This window comes from Narcine bancroftii, chromosome 2, assembly GCF_036971445.1.
Source record: "Narcine bancroftii isolate sNarBan1 chromosome 2, sNarBan1.hap1, whole genome shotgun sequence".
Taxonomy (NCBI): domain Eukaryota; kingdom Metazoa; phylum Chordata; class Chondrichthyes; order Torpediniformes; family Narcinidae; genus Narcine; species Narcine bancroftii.
The window spans coordinates 361,066,160-361,090,622 of NC_091470.1; the positions used below are offsets into that span (position 1 = coordinate 361,066,160).

General features: G+C 39.9%; 1 protein-coding gene across 9 annotated transcripts in view; it reads left to right on the forward strand.

The window, feature by feature from the left end:
• LOC138755813 (tyrosine-protein phosphatase non-receptor type 2-like) overlaps positions 1-24,463 on the forward strand; it is a 131,762-nt gene that overhangs the window by 98,473 nt on the left and 8,826 nt on the right. For 8 of the 9 annotated variants that reach the window (XM_069922475.1, XM_069922476.1, XM_069922474.1 and 5 more), the window contains one exon: positions 8,418-8,620. In XM_069922475.1, the coding sequence (XP_069778576.1) occupies positions 8,418-8,620 (203 nt within the window). Of the gene's footprint in view, positions 1-1,441; positions 1,556-8,417; positions 8,621-24,463 lie in introns of those variants that run through there. The other variant, XM_069922482.1, reaches the window with a different exon arrangement.

Sequence of the window (24,463 nt, forward strand, 5' to 3'; positions counted from 1 at the left end):
ACCTTTCCCCTCACCTTAAATCTATGCTCTCTTGTTCCAATCTGAAATGTATCCTTTCTTCATATTACCAAGAATTTTGGATCTAATTTGTCAGCTCATCTTGATCCCATGTCCTTTAATGTTATGAACTAGTTGACCATACAGGATCTTGCTGAATGCCTTACTAAAATCTGTAAAGACAACATCTACTCTCCTGTCTTCTTTAATGTTCTTTTTTAGTGCCTGAAAATATTCATTCAAATTATTTTGCAGGTCTTGCCTTGCATAAACTCAAGTGGACTATCTGTAATTAGTCCCTGCCTTTCCAAATGTATCCTTTGCAATTTTCTCCAATAATTTTCCGACATTGACACAGGGCTCACTGGCCTGCATTTAACTGTCTTATCCTTGCTGCCCTTCTAAAATAAAGGAGAAACATTAGGTATTAGCAACGAGTAGTATGTGGTGGAAATTTTAAATGAGTCTCTTTCAAAGCAAGGAGTATTGTAGGAAAGGCAGATGAGCTTAGAATTATGGCACTATGGCCATTAGTGGAACTTGGTTGCAGGAGGGGCAGAACTGGGAGCTCAGTGTTCTGGGGTTCTGTTGCTTTAGATGCGACAGAACAGGGGGTGGGGGATGAAAGTGGGAGGAGAGGCATTGCTTGTCAGGGAAAATATCATAGCTGTGCTCAGGCAAGACAGACTAGAGGGCTTCTCTCTAAGGCTATATGGGTGGAGCTCTGGAACAGGAAAGGTATAACCACACTCCTGGGGTTGCATTATAGATCGCCCAATTATCAGAGGAGCAAATCTGCAGAGAGATAGCAGACAGTTGCAGGAAATATGAAGTTGTGATAGTCGGGGATTTTAATTTTACACATAATTGACTGGGCTCCCGTACTGTAAAATGGCTAGATGGCTTGGAGTTTGTCAAATGAGTTCAGTAAAATTTTCTCAATCAATATATAGAGGTATGGACCAGAGAGGATGCAATATTGGATCTCCTTTTAGGGAACAAGACAGAACAGGTGATAAGTTGTTTTCAGGCAAGGATGTGCTAGGTAAGTGGAGGATCTTCAAAGGTGAAATTTTGAGAGTACAGAGTTTGTATGTTCCTGTCAGGATTAAAGGTAAGGTTAGCAGGTATAGGAAACCTTGATTTTTGAGTGATATTGGGATCTGGTTTGGAAGAAGAGAAAGGTATATAGCAGATATAGGCAACATGGAGCAAATGTGGTATTTGAGGTGTATTAAAAATGCGAGGGAAAAACTCAAGAAAGAAATCAGGAAGGCTAAAAAAAAACCGAGGTTTCTTAGGCAGATATTGTGAAGGAAAATCCTATGGGTTTCTCCAAGTGTGTTAAAAGCAAAAGGATAGTAAGGGACAAAATTGGTTCCCTTGAGGATCAGAGTGATTGACAGGGGAGATCTTAATTTTTTTTTCATCAATATTCACTCAGGAAATGGGCACAGTGTCGTGGGAAGTAAGGAAAACAAGCAATGAGGTCATGACACCTGTACAGATTAAAGAAGAGGAAGTCCCCAGGGCCTGACAAGATATTCCCTTGGACCAGGCTAGTGTTGAAATTTAAGGGGCTCTGGCAGAAATATTTAAAATATCCTTAGCCATGGGTGGGGTGCCGGAGGATTGAACATTGTTCTGTGGTTTAAAAAAAGGCTCCAAAAGTAACCGTGGAAATTATGGGCCAGTGAGCCTGACATCAGTTGTAGGAAAATTATTGGATGGTGTTCTAAAGGATTGGATATACATTTATTTGGATAGCCAGAAACTGATTAGGGGTGAGTCAATGTGGCTTTGTACATGGTAGGACATGTTTAACTAATCTTGTAGAGTTTTTTGAGGAGGTTACCAGGAACGTTGATGAAGGAAAGGCTGTGGATGTTGTCTACATGGACTTTGGTAGGGCCTCTTACAAGGTCCCACATGGGAGGTTAGTCAGGAAGGTACAGATGCTAGGTATGCATGGTGAAGTAGTGAACTGGTTTTGACAATGGCTGGACAGGGGAAGCCAGAGGATAGAGGTGGATGATTGCTTGCCAGACTGGAGGCTTGTGACTCATGGTGAGCCTCGGGGATCGGTGCTGGGACCATTGTTGTTTGTCATCCATATCAATGATCTGTATGATAATGTGGTAAATTGGATCAGCAAGTTTGCAGGTGACTCTAAGATTGGAGGCATTGTGGACAGCGAGGAAGGTTTTCAAAGCTTGCAGAGGGATTTGGACCGACTGGAAAATGGCAGATGGAATTTAATGCAGACAAGTGTGAGGTGTTTCATTTTGGAAAGACCAACCAAGAAAGGACATACATGGTGAATGGTTGGGCACTGAGGAGTGCAGTAGAACAGAGGGATCTGGGAATACAAGTAATTAATTCCCTGAAAGTGGCGTCACAAGTGGATAGGGTTGTAGAGAGAGCTTTTGGCACTTTGGCCTTCATAAATCAAAGTATTGAGTACAGGGATGTTATGGTAAAATTGTGTAAGCCATTGGGGAGGCCAAATTTGGTGTATTCTGTGCAATTTTGGCCACCTAACTACAAGAAAGATAGCAATAAGATTGAAAGAGTGCAGAGATATTTATGAGGATGTTGCCCAGATTTCAGGAACTGAGATACAGGGAAAAGATAAACATGTTAGGACTTTATTCCCTGGAGTGTAGAAGAGTGAGGGGAGATTTGATAGAGGCATTTAAAATGATGAGGGGGGTTAGACAGAGTAAATGTAGGTAGGTTTTTTCCACTGAGGGTGGGTAAGATACAAACCAGAAGACATGGGTTAAGAGTGAAAGGGGAAAAGTTTAGGGGGGTACTTCTTCACACAGAGAGTGGTGGGAGCGTGGAACGAGTTGCCAGCTGAGGTGGTGAATGTGTGCTCAATTTTAACACTTCAGAAAAATTTGGACAGGTACATGGATGGGAGAGGTGTGGAGGGCTATGGACTGGGTGCAGGTCTGTGGGACTAGGCAGAAAAAAATGGTTTGGCCCAGACTAGAAGGGGCCTGTTTCTGTGCTGTAGTATTCAGTGGTTTAGTGAAGGTGGCACATAGAGTAGCGGTTAGAGCAACATGTTTACAGCACAAACGATATGGGCTAGGTTTCGAATCCCATGCCATCTGACAAGAGTTTGTATGTTCTTCCTGTTTCTGCATGGGTTTTCCCTGGGGGCTCCTGTTTCCTCCCACTGTTCAAAATGTACTGAGGGTTGTAGCTCATTTGGGTGGCTCAGGCTCATGGGCCTGTTACCATCTAAATTTTTAAAAATTACCATATATTTCAGCTTATAAGTTGACCGGCAGATAAATCAACCCCCCCCCCCCCCCACCCCCACCACACACTTTTCAACCTTGTTTTAATGGTTTTATCATGCATCAGGTATGTAAGTCAATACCTAAAAATCATTTTGACTGAGCTGTTGGGCATTGGAGGCTCCATCTAAACTGCAAAAATGTTAAGCAAGTTTTAAGTTAAAAGTAATAGAAATGGCCAAGAAATCCAACACCTGCACTGCTGCAAGAAAATTTGATGTACATGAGAAGTTGGTAAGAGATTGAAGAAAGAAGGGACATGAATAAAAAATAGCAAAAAGATGAGAAGAGGACTCCTTCGTTGGCCAGAGTTGGGAAATCATGTCGTAGCATGGGTACATGAACAGAGACAAGATTGCCACATAGTCACCGAAATAAAATAAGAACATTTGCTCAGAAGTGGACAAAGTCGTACTCAGAATGCAGAAAAGATTTTGAAGCTACAGAAGGCTGGAGCAACCGTTCCATGAACAGGAAAAATGTGGTATTTAGGACAAAAAGCAAAAATTGCTCAGAAACTACCAAAAGATCTTGATCATAAAGTTGTAAGTTTTCACCAGTTTATTACACGTAACTGGCAGATACTCCAGTTTGCATTGACAAATATTGGAAACATGGTTAAACCCCTCAAGAATTTCGATACGACAGGCAATAGAACAGTGGAATGTAAAGGTGGGAAAACTGTGCAAACCAGTGGTACAGGCCATGAAAGGATCATGTTTTGGAGAGTGTAATGGCTGATGGGACGAATTAAGACCCATGGTAATCTTCAAGCACAAACTTAAACCTAAAATAAAATTCCCTGCAGGTATTTTTATACATTTTCATGAAAAAGGATGGATGGATGAAAATGGTGTAAAACTAGGGATAGACAATGTGGAACAGGCTCCTGGGCAATTTACGCAAGGAATGGAGTTTGCAGATCTGGGTTATGTTTCGTAGCCGCTCAACTGACAAAACTAAAAGTAGATTAGCACTAAATAATACTTACATGGTGGTTATCCTGGGTGGTTTGACGTCTCTATTGCGACATCTCTATTGCAACTTTTAGATGTCTGCCTGAACAAGCCATTCAAAACTGGGTGCAGAAAAATCGTTGACAAAAGGCGGGCAATGCTGTGTAACTTTGTGCTCAAAGCATGGGATAAAGTGAAAGTAGAGACTAATAAAATCATTTAAAAAGTGCGGTATCTCGTGCAATTGATGGCACGAAAGATGATTTATTGTGGGACCCTGACAACGAAGCTGAAGCTGCCTCATGAAATGCAGACTGGTACCCATATGATGACTGTTTGAACAGTGAAGGTATGGAAGTGCTTGCAGCAATCTTTGCTTCAGTCCATGATAGTGATTTTTGAAGGATTTTCAATTTTTTTTCAATAAAATTTTCAATGAAAATTTGTTGTCGTTGGGTTTTTTGGTTTTTCAAGGGTCAACTTGTAAGCCAAATTGGATTTCAAGGGCTGACTTGGACGCTGAATTGGCGTACAGCAGTTTTTTGAGTTGAATTAGAGGTCTCGAAGGTGCATCTGGCGTATAAGTTTGGTCCCAAACTTGCCCTGGTTACCCTGTTGCTCCTGTACTGGCACTAGCAAAAACCACGTAAAACTCTCACAATCAGATCTGCCGTAGAACTCCGTGAACTTGTTTGTCTGTTGTGTGGGTGAGCTGTCACCTGACCCCTCCCCCCCCTTTCCTCCCCCCCCAACCAACATTGGGAGGTGTGGAGTAAACGACCAACACCTCTTTAGTCCATTTGGATGGTCGGCCTCATTGGCATGGGGCTGGTACAGTCACATGGTGTTCCGGGTGATGGTGCGCCGGCTTGAGGCAGTCAATGGGAAAGGTCTCCTCACAGCCGGTCACATTGAGGACGCGCATGGTTCTGTTCTGGAGCACCACGTTGTATGGGCTGGTGCGAAGACATAGTCGCAGTCCCAGAGATCCTTGGGGACAAAGGAAGGTGTCAAGCTGTGGCACAAGGTTAGGACGGGAGCTAGTGTTCCTTCCTTCTCTTGGAGTCTTGTGAGTACTGCTGGGGGTGTCTCATCTGTGTCGTGGGCCACTGGCACCACTTCGCTTGGAACCGTCAGTGGGGTACTATATACCAACTCTGGCTGTCTTCTTTGGGAGCCAGGCCACAGAGGTGTGCTATCAGGGCTGACTTTGGATGCCGGGGGAATACTTTATGGATTGCAGATAGTAGGCCATGGTGTGGTGCAGCTGGGTCCCAAGTAGCTGTGTCAGCGCCGACCATAGGCTGGACATAAACTGTGACACCCCCACCCCTGTCTGAGATGAAGTTGGCAATCTGGCTGAAATGTGCAACTCAACCCAGCTTGTAATGAGGGCTCTGGCGCAGGACTCCATAGATGTATCACAAGACCTCAAGTCAAAGGAACAGAAACAGGCCACTAGGCCCATTGAGTCTGTTCCGTAAATCTACACTAAGCTACTTTACACTAGTTCCAATTTCCAACCTTTTCCTCATATCCCTTGATACCCTCACTAATGAGATACTTGTCTATTTCTTGTTTAAATACTCCCAGTGATCTGGCTTCCACTGCTGTATGCAGCATTGAGTTCCACAGGTCCACGACCCTCTGGCTAAAGAAGCTCTCCCTAATCTCTGTTTTAAATGGATAATTTCTAATTTTCAAACTATGATCCCTTGTCTTCGATTCACCCACCAAGGGAAACATCTTACCTGCATCCACCCTATCTAAACCTTTCAAAATATGAAAAGCTTCTATGAGATCTCCTCTCATTCTCCTATACTCCAATGAATACAACCCAAGAGCTGCCAAATGCTCCTCATACGCTAACCCTTGCATTCTGGGAATCATCCTAGTAAATCTCTGCACCCTCTCCAACAGCATCACATCCTTTCTAAGATAGGGGCCCCCAAAATGCACACAGAACTCCAAATGAGGTCTCACCAGTGCCCCATAGAGCCTCATCAACACCTCTTTACTCTTGTACACTATTCCTCTTGAAATGATGCCAACATAGCATTCGCTTTCTTCACTACCAATCCCACCTGGTCACTAACTTTTACGTTTCCCTGTACGAGGACACCCAGGTCCCTTTGCACATCTGAGGTCCATCCAAATAGTATTCTGCCTGTTTATTTCCACTGTCAAAATGCACAACTGTACATTTCTCTTTCTTAAATCTCATCTGCCATAATTTTGCCCAGTCTCCTAATCAGTCTATAAATCCTTCTGCAACTTTACGGTTTCTACTTCTCACACCAATCTTGTTGTCATCCACAAACTTGGCCACAAAACCATTCATACCACAATCCAAATCATTAATATAAATTGTAAACAGCAGCGGCCCCAAGACCGACCCCTGCGGAACACCACTAGTTACAGGCAGCCATCCAGAACGGGATGCCTTAATTTCAACCCTTTGCTTCCTGCCTATCAACCAATTTTCCATCCAGTTTAATAACTTCCCTGTAATTTCATGGGCTCTCATCTTATTTAACAGCCTAATATGTGGCACCTTATCGAAAGCCTTTTGAAAATCCAAAGAGATAATATCCACAGCCTCCCCTTTGTCTATCCTACTTGAGATTTCTTCAAAAAACTTAATAGGTTGGTCAGGCAGGATTTGCCGTTTATATAAAAAAAAACCATGCTGACTTGGACCTACCTTGTCATGTTTTATACCTGTCCACAACCGGAAATTGATGATGTGGCCTGCTGTTTCCTGGTCTAGTGTACTTTGGGGCATCCAAGATGATTTGCCTGACCCGGAGTTGGGCCTTGGCCTGTTCTAACCAGACCAGAAAGTCAGCAATTTCAGTGAAGCCACATTCTGCGTGCTTGGGTCAGTCATCGTTGGGTTCAAATGCCGTTTGGACCATCGGGAACATCTCTGTAGTTGTGCTAGCCGTGCTGTGAGCGAAAAACCATGCAGAGTCGCGGGTGAATTGAACCAACTGTTTTACTGATTTGAAAGCCACATGCTTCAGAACCCTCTCCCAGCAACCCCTGTGACCTGCGGGGCGGAAATGATGTCAGCCGTCAGGCTGTGGGCTTACCCCGCACCTAAAGCTCTCACATACGGATCTGCTGCGTACTTGCCTGAGACTCCATGAGCCAGTTTGCCTGTTGCATGGGGGAGCCGCCACACTCCTGATTTACTTCTAAAATGTCTTGGGGTTCTCCTTAATCTTGCCAATTATATTTTTGGGAGCCTTTTTACCTTCCTAATATCTTTCACAAGTTCTCTCCTGCACACTCTTTATTTCTGAAGAGGCTCCCTTGATCCCAGATGGCTAAATCTGCCATATGTATGCCTGTTTTCCTGTTGAAGTCTTAAATTCTGGGAACTATTTCTGGCAGCCTTGTCAACTCAAAATAAATGGCACAGCTGAGGAAAATTTAAAGCCTTGTTGATCGGGTCAAAAGGCCATTTTTGACATTTTTATCTTTAGAGTACAACATTTAAAGTTCAGCACGGCGATTTACAGGATTTAACTGACTTTGTTTCAAAATTTAGTTCATTTTATTCCCCAGTGCAATCATTCAAAGACTCATTAATGCTTTGTTACAGGATGCTGTCAGATACTTGAGATCTTTAACTAACAGCATAAAAGAAATATACTGTCATCTGAAAAGCTAACAGAGATAAGCAATTAGCGCAACACTATTACAACGGCAGCAACCTGGGTTCAAATCCAGCACTGTGTGTATGGAGTTTGTACGTTCTTCCTGTGTCTGCGTGGATGTCATTTGGGGGGCTCCAGTTTTTTTCCCATCCTTCAAAGCATACGGGGTTGTAGGTTATTTAGGGCATTTGATCAGCACGAACTTGTGGGCAGGAAGGCCTATTACTGTACTGCGGGTCTAAATTAAAAATTTTAAGAAGCAACATTGTGAATTTTGACTGGTTGAATAATTAAGTATGTGAAATTCCTGCTCTGTGCTGAGTGAGGGTTTGACAGGACAATTTTTATGAAATACTGGGCCCTTTGAAAGATGAGAAGTTTTTTTTTAAAGACTATATTTTTGCTATAAGGAACTTTCACTTGCTGCACTATGCTTTTATTGTCATGTGTTAATGGTAAAGAGTAATTTTAATTATCTTTGTTAACAGAAAAGATGGAAAGAGCTTTCTAATGAAGACCAAGATCCAGTGCCAGACCATGCACCACCACCTCCCCAACCTCCAAAACGAGCCCTTCCCCGACACAATGAGAATAAGGCCCCTCACTTGTTATCAGAGGAAACAACAGATGCAGAAAACAACATCTCTACAGAAGAGACTTCTGTACAAGAAAAGAAAGATAGCAAAACAAAGTATGTAACGTTTTTGTTTTTTTTAAAAGAAAAAAACGAAGTCTGCCACTTCTTTCTCTACCCTTTTAATATCTCTGTCCTTAAGCTCCTCTGGGCTTGTTCAAGAGCTCGTGTTGATGTCTGTGACAATGTTTACACTGCTTCCTGCTGTGGACCTTCCCTTATTAGAAGGGCAATTGGGCAATTCCTGTTGGTGGCAAATTTGTCTGTCTTGCAGCAGGCAAAACAAAATTTCATGTAATCGGACACTGTTTTTCTACTTTGATTATGAATTGAATCTGAATATAATGCACCCATGATTCATAGCACAATTGCACCAGATTTGGAGAAAGAAAAATGAAATGAAATCAGTTTCTTATTAACATTATAGAGTAATGCTGGTACTAATTTAGTCTGATGGTTTTAAACTCCATTGTTGCAATCGATCAAGGAAAATGAGCACATGCTGCAACAACAAAAAGGAATATTTTTAATTTTCCATCCAACACGTACAAGATAGGAACAGAATTTACTATGGATCTCCCAGTGGCCAACCATTTCAATTCTGCTTCCCACTCCCATGCTCATGTTGGTCCATGGCCTCGTGCTATCCCACAAGACCTCCTGTAAATTGGAGGAACAACACTTGATTTTCCATCCAAATACTCTCCAACTGGATGGCATTGACATTGACTTCTCTGGTTTCTGCTAGCCTGCTCCCCATTCTCCCTTCTTCTTTCCTTTGGCTCTGCACCCTCTTCCCTCTCTATTTGCAGAGCCATCCTTCCTCCCCCCTGCTTCCTGCTTTGCCCTCCCTCCCTTGTCCACATACTATATTACTTCCTGCTTTTGGGGCTGTGCTCTTTCCCCCCCCCACTCCCTGCTGATATTTTCCATACCCTGATGAAAGGCTCAAGCTCAATGTTAGTTATGTATCTTTATCTTTGCTACATAAAGTATGCTATTTGATCTGGAGTTTCTCCAGCATTGTGTTTTTACAGAGTTCACTATACTGCCATGGTCGTTTTTAATAAGAATGCAGCTTTTTAAGCAACATTGCTGTATGAACTTGTTTTTTTGTGTTTTATTGGGTTACCATTTGTGTATTGGATCAGTGTCAACTTTTCTCATTTAGGGACTTACGATAAAATTTAAGAACACATCTGTATTTTCCCTGTGGGACTTCTCCTCACAGCTCTTTTAGCCAACCTGTTTGACTGTGGGTACTCTGGGCTGCTAGTGATGTGGTTGAAATTCCATGTTGCTGCAAAGTGACTGAATTTCTCACTGGTGAACTGTGGTGGCATTGTCCGATAGCAGAGTATGGGATGCCCCATGCACTGAAAAGTGTGTGTTTTACTTGGTAATGACTGTGGATAGGGTGAATTTGGGTAGAAGATTATCTCAAACCATCTAGAGTATGAATCGACAAGAACCAAATACTGTTGACTGTGCCATTCGAAGATGTCTTTTGCTACAGTTGACCGGGGAGGTACAGGGTGAAGCTGCAGAGGCTCCTTCTGTTGGTGCGGTCTGGTGCTATTGCACACTGAGCAAGCTTGTACCTCCTGGTCAATGTTCTTGATCATCCCTGGCCAAAAAACTATGTTTCTAGCCCTGCATTTGGTTGCTTCTGCACCTTTGTGCCCTCGTGCAGGATGTTGACATAAATGTTTTGCAGTGAACTCGGAACTACTGCTCTCAGGCCTTTCATTATGATTCAGTCATCGATGAGTAATTTGTCTCAGAACGGGAAGTGGGGTTGCACTTCAGGTGGGAGGCTGCACTGCTCATCAGGCCAGTCACCCTTGATAAAGGTGCTCAGGGTTCTCAAAGTTGTGTGCTGTCTCAGTTCATCCAACCAGAAGGAGAGATGTCCATTACTGTCATTATATCAAACATACCCTCTTCCTCAGCTTGTTGGATTGTACATTTTCTGGGAGCACAAGATAGTGCATCCCAATAATATGGTTTAATAAAACCAGAATAGAAGTGAAATTATATCTTTAACAGACAGGGATTATACAGATTGCAAGCGAAATACAGAATTTAGATGGCTGATAACTAGGATCACATACTTGGGGATTAATGTAGATAATTAATTTTAAAAAACGTATAAATTAAGCTACCTCCCCTTGCTTAAGAAAGTTGAAGATATAAATAAATGGGTAACGCTTCCAATAATGCTGATTGGAAGAGTGAACTGTATCAAAATGAATATATCCATACGTTCACAATACCTTTTCCAGACTCTTCCAATACCATTACTGCAGAAATTCTTTCAAAACTTAAATAAGTTAATTAGGAAGTTTCTTTGGAAAAGTTAGCCAGACAGAATCTCCTTTTCAATGTTCTAGACCGTGATCGTTTGTAGAATTGTTGAAATAAATGGGCTCGTGGTCTTTTTTTTCTTTTTAAAATAATTTTATTGATTTTAATAAAGAGCTTGTAATAATAATACAATGAGATTATATGAATAGTTACACATAATTATTAAAATAATCAGTATATCAAAAACAAATGTATATTGTAAAACATCATAATTCGTAGTCCTGATAGTATTTTTTAAAAGGAACTAATAATAGAAAAAAGGAAAAGATAGAAGGAAAAAAGGAAAATAAAAGAGAGAAGCAAAACAAAAAGGGGAAAAAATCCACTATCCCTCCCTAATAGCGTTGCCAGATACTATATATGATTAGGAATAAAAGAAAAAAGAAAGGAGAAAAAAAATGAAAAAGAACATGGAATTTTTGATAATATTTGACTCAAAGGTTTCTTCCTTTATTTGGAAGAACAAAAACACTAGATTAAGTACATTTCATTTACAAAAATTGGAAAAAAAGATGGAGGTATGACCCTACTTAATTTTAGATCTTATTATTGGGCTGTTAATTTTTGTTATCCAACTTTTTGGATTTTTTATTCTAACAAATTGGATCATCCATTATGGACAGATTAAGAATTAAAATGTATACAGCAACATTCAGTGGCCTTTTTATTGGGTACCTCTCTTCTAATTAGTTTTTTCAAGATCAATAAGGATATATCTAATTGAATACTCAAATATATCCTTTATCCAGAACCCTTGGGGGACAATGTGTTCTGAATTTCGGATTTTTCTAGATTTCAGATTTAACCCCACCTGAATTGTGCTGCCGTATCCACCCCCTTCCGGTCGCACTGGCATCTCTTCTCCCTCCACCCGCCTGAGTCGCACTGCCATCTCTCTCCCCCCCCTTCCACCCGAGTCGTGCTGCCATCTCTCCTCTCCCCTGCCCGCCTGAGTTGTGCTACCGTCTCTCTCCCACACGAGTCGCGCTGCTGTCTCTCCTTCCCGCCCAACCTAGTCGCGCTGCTGTTTCTCTCTCTCTTTCCTCTTCCCCCCCCCCCCTCTCCGCTGTACCAAAACTAGGGAAAAAAAATGCCGGTTTTTGGAGCTTTCCAGATTTTAGATGTCCAGATAAAGGATTGTGTACCTGTATAGTGAATCTGGTTCCAATTTAGGACATTTTTTATTAAAAAAAATCTTTATTTTATTTAATGTCATCTCAATTATTCTTTTCAACCATCAATAATTTATCAATCCTTCTCTATATGGAAAATTAAAGGTATTATTTATTTTGCTAATTTATTTAAGGAAGGTATTTTAATGTCCTTTGAACAGTTGCAAGTATATATGACTTACCAAATATTCACTTTTTTAGATATTTACAGACTAGAAATTTCTTAATTATGATATTACTGGACTTTAAATTTGTATACCCACCGCATCTAGTTGATAGTATTTTTCATTTAAATCCTTCTCAGAAAGGATTAATTGGAATTATATATGATAAATTATTGAAATTTCATCCAGTACTTCACGATAGGGTTAAAAAGGCTTGGGAACTTGAACTTGCCAAACCCTTATCAGAGGATCTATGGGACAAGATTCTTAAACTGGTGAATACATCTTCAATATGTGCCTGACATTCATTAATCCAATTCAAAGTGGAGCATCATGTTCACATGTCCAAAGATAAATATGTTTTTATCTTTTCAAATATGAACCCTACTTGTGACAGATATAAATCTAATATTGCTACATTGACACATAATTTGGTCTTGTCCATCCTTTGAAATCTATTGGAAGGAAATGTTTAATATTTTTTCAACTGTATTTCAGGTGGAGATACGACCCAGCCCAATAATGGCTCTTTTGGGGGTTATTGACATAGGGAGGTTTTCTGAACCTGCACAATTTTGTTTTTGGCTAGAAGACCCAACTTATTCAAACGGAAAGACCCTAGACCTCCAACAGTATTTCAATGGTTCTCTCATTTTGTGTCCTGTTTCAGTTTAGAAGAAAAATTAGATATCATGCTATAACCACTGAAAACGCAGTGGTGGCTGATGAACGCAAAATAACAACACACACAGTTTTCAGGTAAATCCGAACTAGTTTACTTGAGTTGCGCATATTCTTTGAACCACACGTGCCACGTCATGACATCCTGTGCAGTTTCACTAGATTTCTGGGAGTTGTAGTCTATCTATAACACTACTACACAGCCCCCACTTCCACCCATCCCTCTATCAGCTAGTAGTTTTTTTGGGAGGTCGACCCTTGCATCAGACTGCTGGCTGTTGAATAGGGGCAGGTTTGTCAACATGGGCAGGTTTGAGCCTGTCAATTGTGAATGACAGAGGTTGCCCGGCAATATCTAAGATGCAAGTTGACCTTGTTCGTCTAATCACTCTGTATGGTCCCTCGTATGCCACCTGCAAGGGCTGTCCATGTGTTCCTCTACATACGAACATGTATTCTCAGTCCTTCAGTTCGTGTGATACAAAAGAAACATGTTTGCCATGTGATGATGGTGGTACAGGGGATAATTTGTCTATGGTATCCCTTAGTCCGCTCAGCAGCTCTTTGGGATCTTCATCTTTACTGAATCTGTGTGGAAGAAATTCCGCTGCGACCACCAAAGGTGTGCGGATGAAGTGTGAAGATCCTCTTTTGGAGTTGTCCTAATGCCGAGAAACTTGTATGATGAAACTTAGAGCCAAGCAGCTAAGGCCATCTGTAAAGAAGATGTAAATTGAGGTCCTTTGACAGAAGTGATGTGCGCTGGTAGGTCGGAGTGAACCACCCAGGAATTGAGGAATGCTCATGCACAACAGCCGTAGAAGCATCTGCCACAGGGACTGCCTCATGCCATCTTGTAAGCCTATTGATCACTGTGAAGGAATAATGATAGCATCATGAAACTGGAATTGGTCCCACAATGTCCACATAGACATGGTCTTTTTTTAAAAACTTTATTTAAAAGAATTTAAACAACTTGCAATCAAACATAACGGAAAAAAAAAACAATTTTTTATATATATTAAAAACAACAACAAAAACCCCTCCCACCCCTTCAGCTAAATATAAAGTTAATACAGTGATTATAAAGAATATTTCAAAGTATTTCTAAATTCATATATTCCAAATAGGAAGACCACATTTTAACAAAAAACGGATATTTATCATGCAGGTTACATGTAATTTTTTCCATAATACAATTTCTCAACTCATTATGCCAGCGTGTTATTAACCTCCACATTATCCTTCCAAGTACTAGCTACACATTTTCATGCTACAGATAACACTAGATGTACAAATGAAATTTGAAATTTATCCAACCCTAGTCCTTTCAAAGAAATCATATATCCCAACAAAAAGATTGATGGGTCTAACGGTAATTTAATCTTAAACAATTTTTCCAAAACCCATATAAATCCCAAATGGTTGTACTTTAAGACAAGACCAAACAGCATGTAAAAAGGTTCCAGTACATAGTCCACATTTAAAACAAGAATTCGAATTGCTAAATCCATATTTTTTTCAATTTCTCTGGAGTCTAATATAATTGATGTAAAAAAAATTATAATTAACCATTCCATAATGTACATTCGTCACTTTAGTTACACTATCAGAACACATAACTTCCCAATTATCTTCTGGAGAAATATAGGTTAAATCACTTTCTCATTTAAGGCTAGATTTCTCCCATTCCGGTTTATCCATACTACCCTGTAATAATTGGTACATATCTGAAATATAACCTTTCTTAAGTACAGAAAAAATCAAAGACTCAAATTTCGTCAAAATGGGTAAATTCATCTCTTTACCATAATTATCTTTATCAAAGCTCTTAGTTGATAATACACAAAGAATTTAGGGATATATCGAATTTCTCTCTCAATTGAATAAAAGAAAGAAATTGGCCTTCTTCAAAACAGTCCTGAATTATCTTTATGCCCTGAGAATTCCATCTCTTTAAATGATTATTAAACATTGAAAAAGGAATAAGCTGGTTATGATATAACGGGGTTTGAATTGATAATTTACCCTTTGATCCTAAAACCCTGTTTCTTTTAACCGATATCCTTAACAAATGTTTTAATACCGGCATATTACATTTCCGCAATAAATCCACATTCCATTTAAATATAAACTGATGTATCTCAACTTCAGATATACAAGCCATTTCCACCTTTGCCCAACTCGGAGGCTGGTCCACATCCATCAATCTGCTAACAAATTTCAACTGAGCTGCATCATAATAATTTTGAAAGTGAGGTAACTGCAATCCACCTAAAACACATTTCCACGTAAGTTTAAAGCTACTTGGGCTAATTTTCCTTTCCATAAAAACTCCTGCACTGCCCTATTCAGGTCCTGAAAAAAACTCTTTGAAAGTAAACATGGTATAGACTGAAACAAATATTGAATTCGAGAAAAAATATTCATTTTAACACAATTTACTTTACCAATTAATGTTAATGGCAAATCTTTCCATTTAATCAAATCCTTTTTAATAAAAGGACATAATTCAATTTATATAAAGACTGGTAGTCTGTGTTTGCTACCACTCCCAAATATTTAATTCTATCTGACCACTTCAATTTTATAATACTTTTATTTTCTGAATAATCTCCACCTCCAACTGGCAATATTTTACTCTTATCCCAATTTACTTTATATCCAGATAGCTCTCCAAATTTTAACAAACAATCTTGTAAATATTTCAAAGACTGTTCCAGTTCTGTCAAATATACCAGCACATCATCCACAAATAAATTAATCTTGTATTCATCCTCCCCAATTTTCATTCCTTTAATCTTATCATTCTGTCTTATTGTCTGAGCTAACGGTTCAATAACCAATGCACTTTAAAAAGATTATGGTAACAACTGCTCCTCTGTGACTTGCTGCAACACATCTCCAAATATAGAGGATAAACCTTCATAAAATACTTCATAAAATTCAACAGAAAATCCATAATCTCCTGGCAATTTTCCATTTGGCATCTCTTTAATCTCAAAATCCGTAAATGGAGCTTCCAATTCCTTAACCTCATTCTTCCCTAAATCAGATAAATTTAATTTAGATAAATAGGATTCGAAAGAACCAGCATCCTGCTTTCCCTCAGAAATATATAATTTTTGATAAAATGAATAAAACTGATCATTAATTTGCTGAGGTTTATAGGTAACTATTGAATTATTTTTCACAGCATTAATAATTTGTGATGTCTGTTCTGTTTTTAATTGCATGCTAATACCTTATGAGCTCGCTCACCAAGTTCATAATAACGTTGCTTAGATCGATAAAGTAGACGTTCATACTGATAAGTTTGTAAAGTATTATAACTTAACTTCAACTTCATTAAAGCAGCTTTTTTAAATCTTCTGTAACATCTTTCTGAAATTCCTTTTCCAATTCAGCAATTTGTTTCTCTAACATTAAGCTTTCCGCCGCATATTGCTTTTTAACTTTCAAGGTATAACTAATAATTTGCCCTCGTAAATATGCTTTCAAAGATTCCCACAATACAAAATTACTATGTACTGAATTAACATACTCATCCAAACACAAAGTAATCTGCTCCTTAACAAAAGAAATAAACTCCCGTTTCTTCAATAACATTGTATTAAACCTCCATCTATAAGACAATTTTACTACTTATGAACCTACACAGAAAAAAAAACATAGAATGATCTGATATAACCCGACTTTTATATTCAACCTGTAATATTCTACCTTGCAGATGTGCTGAAACCCAAAAAAAATCTATTCTAGAAAAAGAATCATGTCTAGAGGAATAAAAGGAAAAGTCTTTCTCCATTGGGTTTATTCTCCTCCAAACATCAACCAAATTCAAATCTTTCATCAAAGCTCCTATTTGTGTTGCAGCTTCTGATTTCCTTATACTTTTCGGAGATCTATCCAATAAAGGATCCAATTCACAGTTAAAATCTCCCCCAACCAAAATATTATTATTGGCCTGATTAAGCATTAAAAAAGCCTCTGACATAAACCGTTCATCATCTACATTAGGTGCATAAATATTTAACAAAGTCCACGATTCAGCAAAAAAATTACAATTAACCATCAAAATCCTCCCAGCATTTCCTTCAAATGATTCCAATTCAAACAGTAGTTTCTTATGAATTAAAATCGCTACACCCTTTGCTTTAGAATTAAAAGAAGAAGAAAATACATGGCCAACCCACTCTCTCTTCAATTTCAAATGTTATTTTTCAGTCAAATGTGTTTCTTGCAAAAAAGCAATATCAACTTTCATTTTTCTTATATAAGCCAAAACTCGGTAATGCTTAATTGGGTTATTCAAACCCCGAACATTAAAAGTTGCAAAATTCAAATTAGACATTTCTTAATCTAATAATATATCCCACTACTATAAAATAATGCTCCACTTCTAATTCCCTTAATATTCTAACCCCCCACCAATGTAAATATTCCAAAAAAAGGAAGGAAAAAAAACTAACAAACCCCACAACAAACTACTAAAAAAGTAGTATCCCCCTAAAAATCTGGGTGTGGTAAAAACCCACTAGTGGCAGATGACTGAAGGTCTCAGTGTCATCCACCCCCCCCCCCCCCCCGCCCAAGTCCCAATGATTGTTCCGGATCTTCAATATCAAGAAGACTTTGTGTTAATTCAGCTTTCTTTCTATGTTTTCCATTCTTCCCATTTCCATTGCCATTTACCCTACTCTTAGGTGACAATGGTGACGATCGTCCATTTCCTCATAAATCTGGCAATGAATTAGCAAAAATTAATGCATCGTTATCATTTTCAAAGAATTGAGATTGAAAGTTCCCATAAAAAACTTTCAACACGGCCGGTTAACGAAAAGCAAATTTATATCCCTTTCACCACAATACTTCTTTAGCTGAATTAAATTCTCGGCGCTTTCTAATAATTTCTTGACTCAAATCTTCATTAAAAAACACCCTATTATTCTAGACCATCATTGGAGCCTGATTCTGTTGTGCTTTCTGCACCACCATTCATAATATCATTTCTCTGTCCTGGTATTTCAAACAATGAATCGAAACTGCTCGTGGTGGTTGGCCTGGAAACGGTTTCTTCCTTAGTCTTCTATGTGCTCGATCTAACTCCAGACCATTCGGAAAAAATCCTTGCTCAACACTTCAGGAATCCATTTCTTAAAAAACTTTACCAGATATAGAACCTTCTATATCCTCTGGAAGACCTACTATTTTCACGTTATTTCTTCGACCCTGATTTTCTAATGAATCAATCTTCTTCAATAATTCCTTCTTCTGGATCCCTCAATCCACAAATGAATCCTCCACTTTTTCCATTTTTTTCTCTATTACGCTCTACTTGGTTCTTACATTCAAAAAAAGCTTCTTCAATCTTTTTAAAATGAACTTGTACAGTGTCCACTGATTTTATACATCTATTAACATCACTTTTAACTACATTAATATCTTGCTTCATGAAGTCATTTCTTCACATATAGTAGTCATTTTAATTTTCACTTCCATAAATCCTTGAGTCATCTGAGTAGACATCTGTATTCACATATTTTCCATTTGATGAGCAATCCCTTCCAAAATTGTGAACACAGAATCCAGTCCAGGTTTCATCACCTCCCTTTGAGGCCTTCCTTCTCTGGTCTCAGTCCCCATTTCTTCCTGTGTAAGTTCCTGTAATGTTAATCTTTCTTCCTCCTCCGACATCATAGGTCCTCTTCCAGTGCGGCTGCGGGTCTGGACGCCTGTCGACAGTGTGCCGACCTCATCAGCCCGTCGCCGTTCGGGCTCTCCCACAGCCCACACCTTGTCCAGTAGTTCCCAGACCCGCGACGCACCGCGCATGCCCGGAAAAGCCACCAACCGCGCAGGTGCGTCTCCGATACTACACTGTGCACTCCCGGACTGCCAGGCAGTATTGCAGGCTCGTCTTCACTCGACCGATCTGCCCGCACCCCCGGAATCACGGGAGCATGAGTCAGGGTCGGCCGAGCCCATCACTGAGGCCGGCGCCATCTTGCGATAGCACGATTGGCGCCGGCGTAATACTTAACCGATCAGGAGTCCTCTGAGGCTTGGGGACTCCAGTCAACGATTCCATGGCTTCAACTTAGTAAGTAGGCCTCAGTTCTTCAACACTTTTGTAAGGTAATTTCTTTTGCAATTGAGCTTTTGATTTTTTTTCTCATTTGCAGCCATTCCAATCTTCCAATATTCCAAAGTCTATCAATATTATTTTTAACCACTTTTACAAATTTTAAAGTCGGGTATTTAAAAGTCTAACTGGGGGAAGATGGAACCACACGTCTTCCCACTACGCCATCTTGCCACGCCCCCCCCCCCCCCCCCACATAGACATGGTCGAAGCTAGGAGTTACCGGTTGTAGCGGAGCTTTCATATGCTGAAGGATTTTGGCAAGGTACACAAGATCTGCCCATTTGCGTGATGTATTTCTTCAGAACGTGCCAAACAAATCTGTCTGAAATTAGGCGAACAGTCAATCTGATGGATGGATGAGAAAGACCATGGACAGAATCAAAAATGCCACATCTCCACGAAGCTGGAACCACTGGCTGTGGATGTCCTGTTGACAGGTCGCAAAAGAGCAGCTTGCTATCAGCATCAATTTGCACATCCTTCCATTGCAGGTTGGTTAACAAGGTGCAATACGACTCCATGTCACTGTCTTGTGCCTGGGCAGCGGCAAGAGCTGCGTAATCAATACCATGGTCCGTAGCTGATGCCTTGAGTGGGAAAGTGCATCAGCCATTAGATTGTCTTTTCCAGAAATGTGCATTATTCTGGTAGAGAATTATGAAATGAAGGACAACTGCCGCTGTTGTCGAGCTGATCAGGGCTCCGACGAAAGCGCAAAGGTCAAAGGTTTATGATCTGTGAACATGGTGAAATATCTGCCTTCTGAAAAGTGACAGAAGTGATGGATGGACAAATATATGTCCAGGAGCTCTTTATCAAAGGTCCCGTAATTTTTCTTGGCCTCACGGAGGTGACGGCTAAAGGATGCCAATGACTTCTATTGTCCATTGACATGCTGCTCCAGAGTGCCCCCTATGGCCAAATCAGATGCATCTGTTGAAAGGTTGGTGGCTGTGTTTAGGACTGGATAACTGAGCATGGTTGCTTGAGCTAATAGTTCCAATGAATTTGACTTCACCAGACAGCAGATTGAACAGAGGCTTCATAACGTGAGCCTGCTGCTGAAAGAAATCGACGATAAAAATGAACCGTGCCCAAGAACTCTTTCAGACCTTTGACAGTGGTTGGTCTAGAATATTCATTAATGGCATCGATCTTGGAAGGCAGCGGAACCACGCCCTTGTCGGCGATTGTGTGCCCCAGGAATTCTATGGAGTGTTGACCAAAAACACATTTATCTGGATCGATGGTCAGTCCAAATTCTCGCAGATATTCCATATGCTCTTCTTTAGTTTTTCTGGCGACTAATAAATCATCTAGATAAATGAAGACGTTGGCCATGCCACACCCTACTGCGTCCATAACTCGCTGAAAGGTCTGAGCTGCATTTTTTAACCCCAAAGGCATACGTAAAAGTTTGAACAATCCGAAAGGGGTAATTATTGCCGTTTTCGGGATGTCACCTGGTTCCACTGGCACCTGATGATATCCATGCACTAAGTCCACTTTTGAAAAGATTTTTCACCCCATACAGATTCACTGAAAAATCTTGATTATGGGGAATAGGGTAGTGATCCGATATAGTGGCATCATTTAGCCATCTATAATCTCCACAAGGTCTCCACCCTTTGGACTAAATGTATTGGAGATGCCCATGGGCTGTCAGATCTGCAAATTATCCCCAGCTCTTTCATTTTGTGGAATTCTTGTTTAGCTAATTGCAGTTCCTCCAGAGGAGGAATGGGAGGACCCTTGGTAGAAATATGGTGAGTTTTGCAGCGGGGGTCATAAACTGTAGAGTTGTAATTTCGGAAAACTCTTCTCCCAGTCTGGAGAACTTATCAACAGTCTTACACAGGGCTTGAAGGCATAGCACAGGAACATGCGATTCTGTCAGGCAAATAGCTTGAAAGGTGGTACCATCCATCAGCCAACGCCCTTTTAAGTCCACCATGAACGAATGAGCTTGAAGGAAATTTGCTCCAAGTAGCAGTCATGACGCTGCTGCTACAATAAAAGGCCATGTGTAAATGTTCCTCTGGAACTGAACATTTCATTTTTTTTGTGCCATATATGGACATTGACTACTGTGAGTTGGAGGTTGGGGGTAAGATAACGTGTATCGAAACCGGTTAGTGGAAAAACACTAACCTCCAATCCTGTGTCCACCAAAAATTTACGTTGGGATAACTGATCCCAAACATATGGAAGGTTCGTAGATTTTCGGCAAACCATCTCAGCCAATAACAACGGTTGGCCAGGGCGTTTCCTGAGAATGCACAGGTGGCAGGCACCTACGTGCATTGACTCCCCAATGCCAATGGTAAAAACACCAGGTGGAAGTGTCGACAGGCGGAGCTGGTGCGTTGAGAACGTTGGCTTGAAGAAGTAGTGTCAACAACGGAGGTGCTGGGTATGGACAGCTGTGATGCAGTGCCGTTGTCCAAAGACCTTTTGCATCTACAGCTATTGCTCTGGGGTCTTTGAAATAATCTTATTATGAGTCCAATGTTTACAGGCATCTTCTCCAGGAAGAGCTGTTCGAACAGCATATCTGGCCATTGGCTGGATGCCAGGCACAGCATGCTGTCCATTAGTTTGGACGGGGCACAGTCACCCAATACCTCCATGTGTAGTAGTCTGGTGGCCCTCCATAAATTCGCAGCAGGAGCACTTTTAGAGTGTCATACTTGCACTCCCCAGGCTCCGGTGGATTGCGCAGGACGTCACCAACTTGGTGCAAGGCAGTGACGAGGTGATAATAGTGAGTCCCTCCACCTCGATCTTCCTGAGGTGAAATTGTGCCTCAGCTTGTCGAAACTACATCTTCTAGTTCCACAAGAACGGCGGTAGCTTAACAGCAACAGCTGCAGTATCAATATGGTCCAAAAGCTTGGGGTCACCAATTGTATGCACTGAAACGCAGTGGTGGCTGATGAATGTGAAATAATGACACACACAGTTGCAGGTAAATCTGAACTAGTTTACTTGAATCGCGTGCGCCATGTCATGACATCCTATGCCAGTTCACTAGACTTATGGGAGTTGTAGTCTGTCTATAGCACCACTGCAATGTATTTGATTCATCGGTGAAATTTGAAGATACGTGGTGATCTTTTGTCTTGTTTTCATTTGATGTAAATGTTTTCGTGATTGGATGAGCTATATAGTCTTACTTTTTTTTGATTCACGGTATGAATTAAAAGCTACAAAATATATGTAACCATCAGGATAAGCTGCTCAAATAGTTTTTTGTTGTTAGTTTTCTTTTTTTAATAGAGTAGGTTAGGTAGGTTTATGTCTTTTCTGTCTTCATCCAGTGGAAGGGGAAACCGAGTTTATACTGTTCGAAGTTTTATTTTGAAAGAGAATCTCACACACACACACACACACACACACACACACACACACACACACACACACACACACACACACACACACACACACACACACACACACACACACAGTATTTTCAATTTCATTCCCTTTTCTTCATTGTGCTGTATTTATTATAAAAACCAATAAAAAAGATTGAAAGCGAAAGAAATGGAAAAGATACATAAGACAATTCAATTACATTGAAGTGAAATTATAAAATAAGTGAGTCAAAAATGACCCCCAAAGCATCTGAAATCTTGTATCTTAATTATTAACTGTAACAATTTTTTTCCATATTCAAACAAGAATGATGTCACACAACCACTGATCATGAGTAGGTGGGGGAGCATCCTTCCATTTAAGTAAAATCGCACATCTTGCTAAAAGAGAGGCAAAAGAGATAGCATGACTCTGAACCAGAGAGAAAGAAGAATCATTTCCTCCCATTGTACCAAAGAGGACCACCAACGGATTCGGTACCAATTCTCTATTAAAAATTGTAGACAAAGTGTGGAAAGCCTCTTTCCAGTATTTTTCTAGATTAGGCCAATTCCAGAACATATAAATTAATGATGCTTCTCTGTTCTTACACCTGTCACAGCAGGGACTCATGTTAGAGTAAAAGTGAGACAATTTAACTGTAGACGTATGTGCTCTATGTACCACCTTAAATTGTAATAAACAATGACAGGCACATAATAAAGGGCTATTAACCAATTTAAGAATTGTGTCCCAAACTACTTCTGATATAGTCAAATTTAAATCCTGTTCCCAAGCATTTTTAATTTTAATTAGTGAAGTCTGTTTTAAACTTAACAATTTCTCATAAATAATAATATTAAACCTTTACGAGAAGGCATTAAACTAAAAAACTCGTCTACAAAATTTGATTCAGACTCTTTTGGAAAATCAGAAAACTGTGATTCAAGAAAATGCCAGAGTTGCAAATATCTAAAAAAATTTAATTTTGGGCTGGTTAAATTTAGCAGAAAGCTGCTCAAAGTATGCAAAATATCCATCAGTGAACAGATCCTTAAGACTTTGAATAACCTCTCTGTACCATTTCTAAAAAAAATAGGATTATGTAAAGATAGTTGAAAAAGGTCGAGGGAGAGATGGGAGTCGGACTTGGGCACAACAATCAATGAAGAGTGGTGGCAAGACCTGTGCCTGGACAGTGTGACTGGGGTCATTAATGCCAGATACAGGTTGGTGCAATATAACTTTTTGCATCAGCTGTACCTCATACCACAAAAATGATATAAATCAAAGCTGTAAATTTCAGAAATGTGCTTTAGGTGTGGTATAGAGATTGAAGTGTTTATCCACTTCACCTGGCTATGTGCAAAGGTGAGACTCTTCTGGGAAGAACTGAGGGACATTCTGAAAAAAGTTACAAAAGTGGATTTTCCACAAGATCCAGAGTTGTATCTTTTGGGAGACATTGGAAATATGAGTTTTAGACTGTCCAAATATCAATTTCAGTTCGTGTTCGTGAAGGTTGCCTTGGTGGTAGCCAGGAAGTGTATAACGATGACGTGGAAGTCCGACTCCAAATTAAATACCACCTGATGGAATATAAAAATGAAGAATTGCATTCCCTTGGAGAGAAATCACTTTACAATCTAAGGGGGGAAACATGACACATTCATTAAAGTGTGGAAACCATATCTGAAATACATGGACATGTAGATTGACTTGCTCCCCTCCCTGTGAAATATGCATATTATAAAAACTTGCCTTAGATGTGATGTGATCCACTTTATTGTCATTATGCTGGTCTACCAGCCAATGAGACATTATTAGCATCGACCGGAATATAAAATAAAGACAATACAATAAACACATACAATAAAAAAACACAATAAACCATGTACAATAAGACCGCAATATTCTAAAATAAATTGTTAAAAAAAATTACTGATTCTGAATTATAAGTGCAGCGCCGCTCAATTCCGTGAATTGGATTTAACATGATTACGGCTTCATG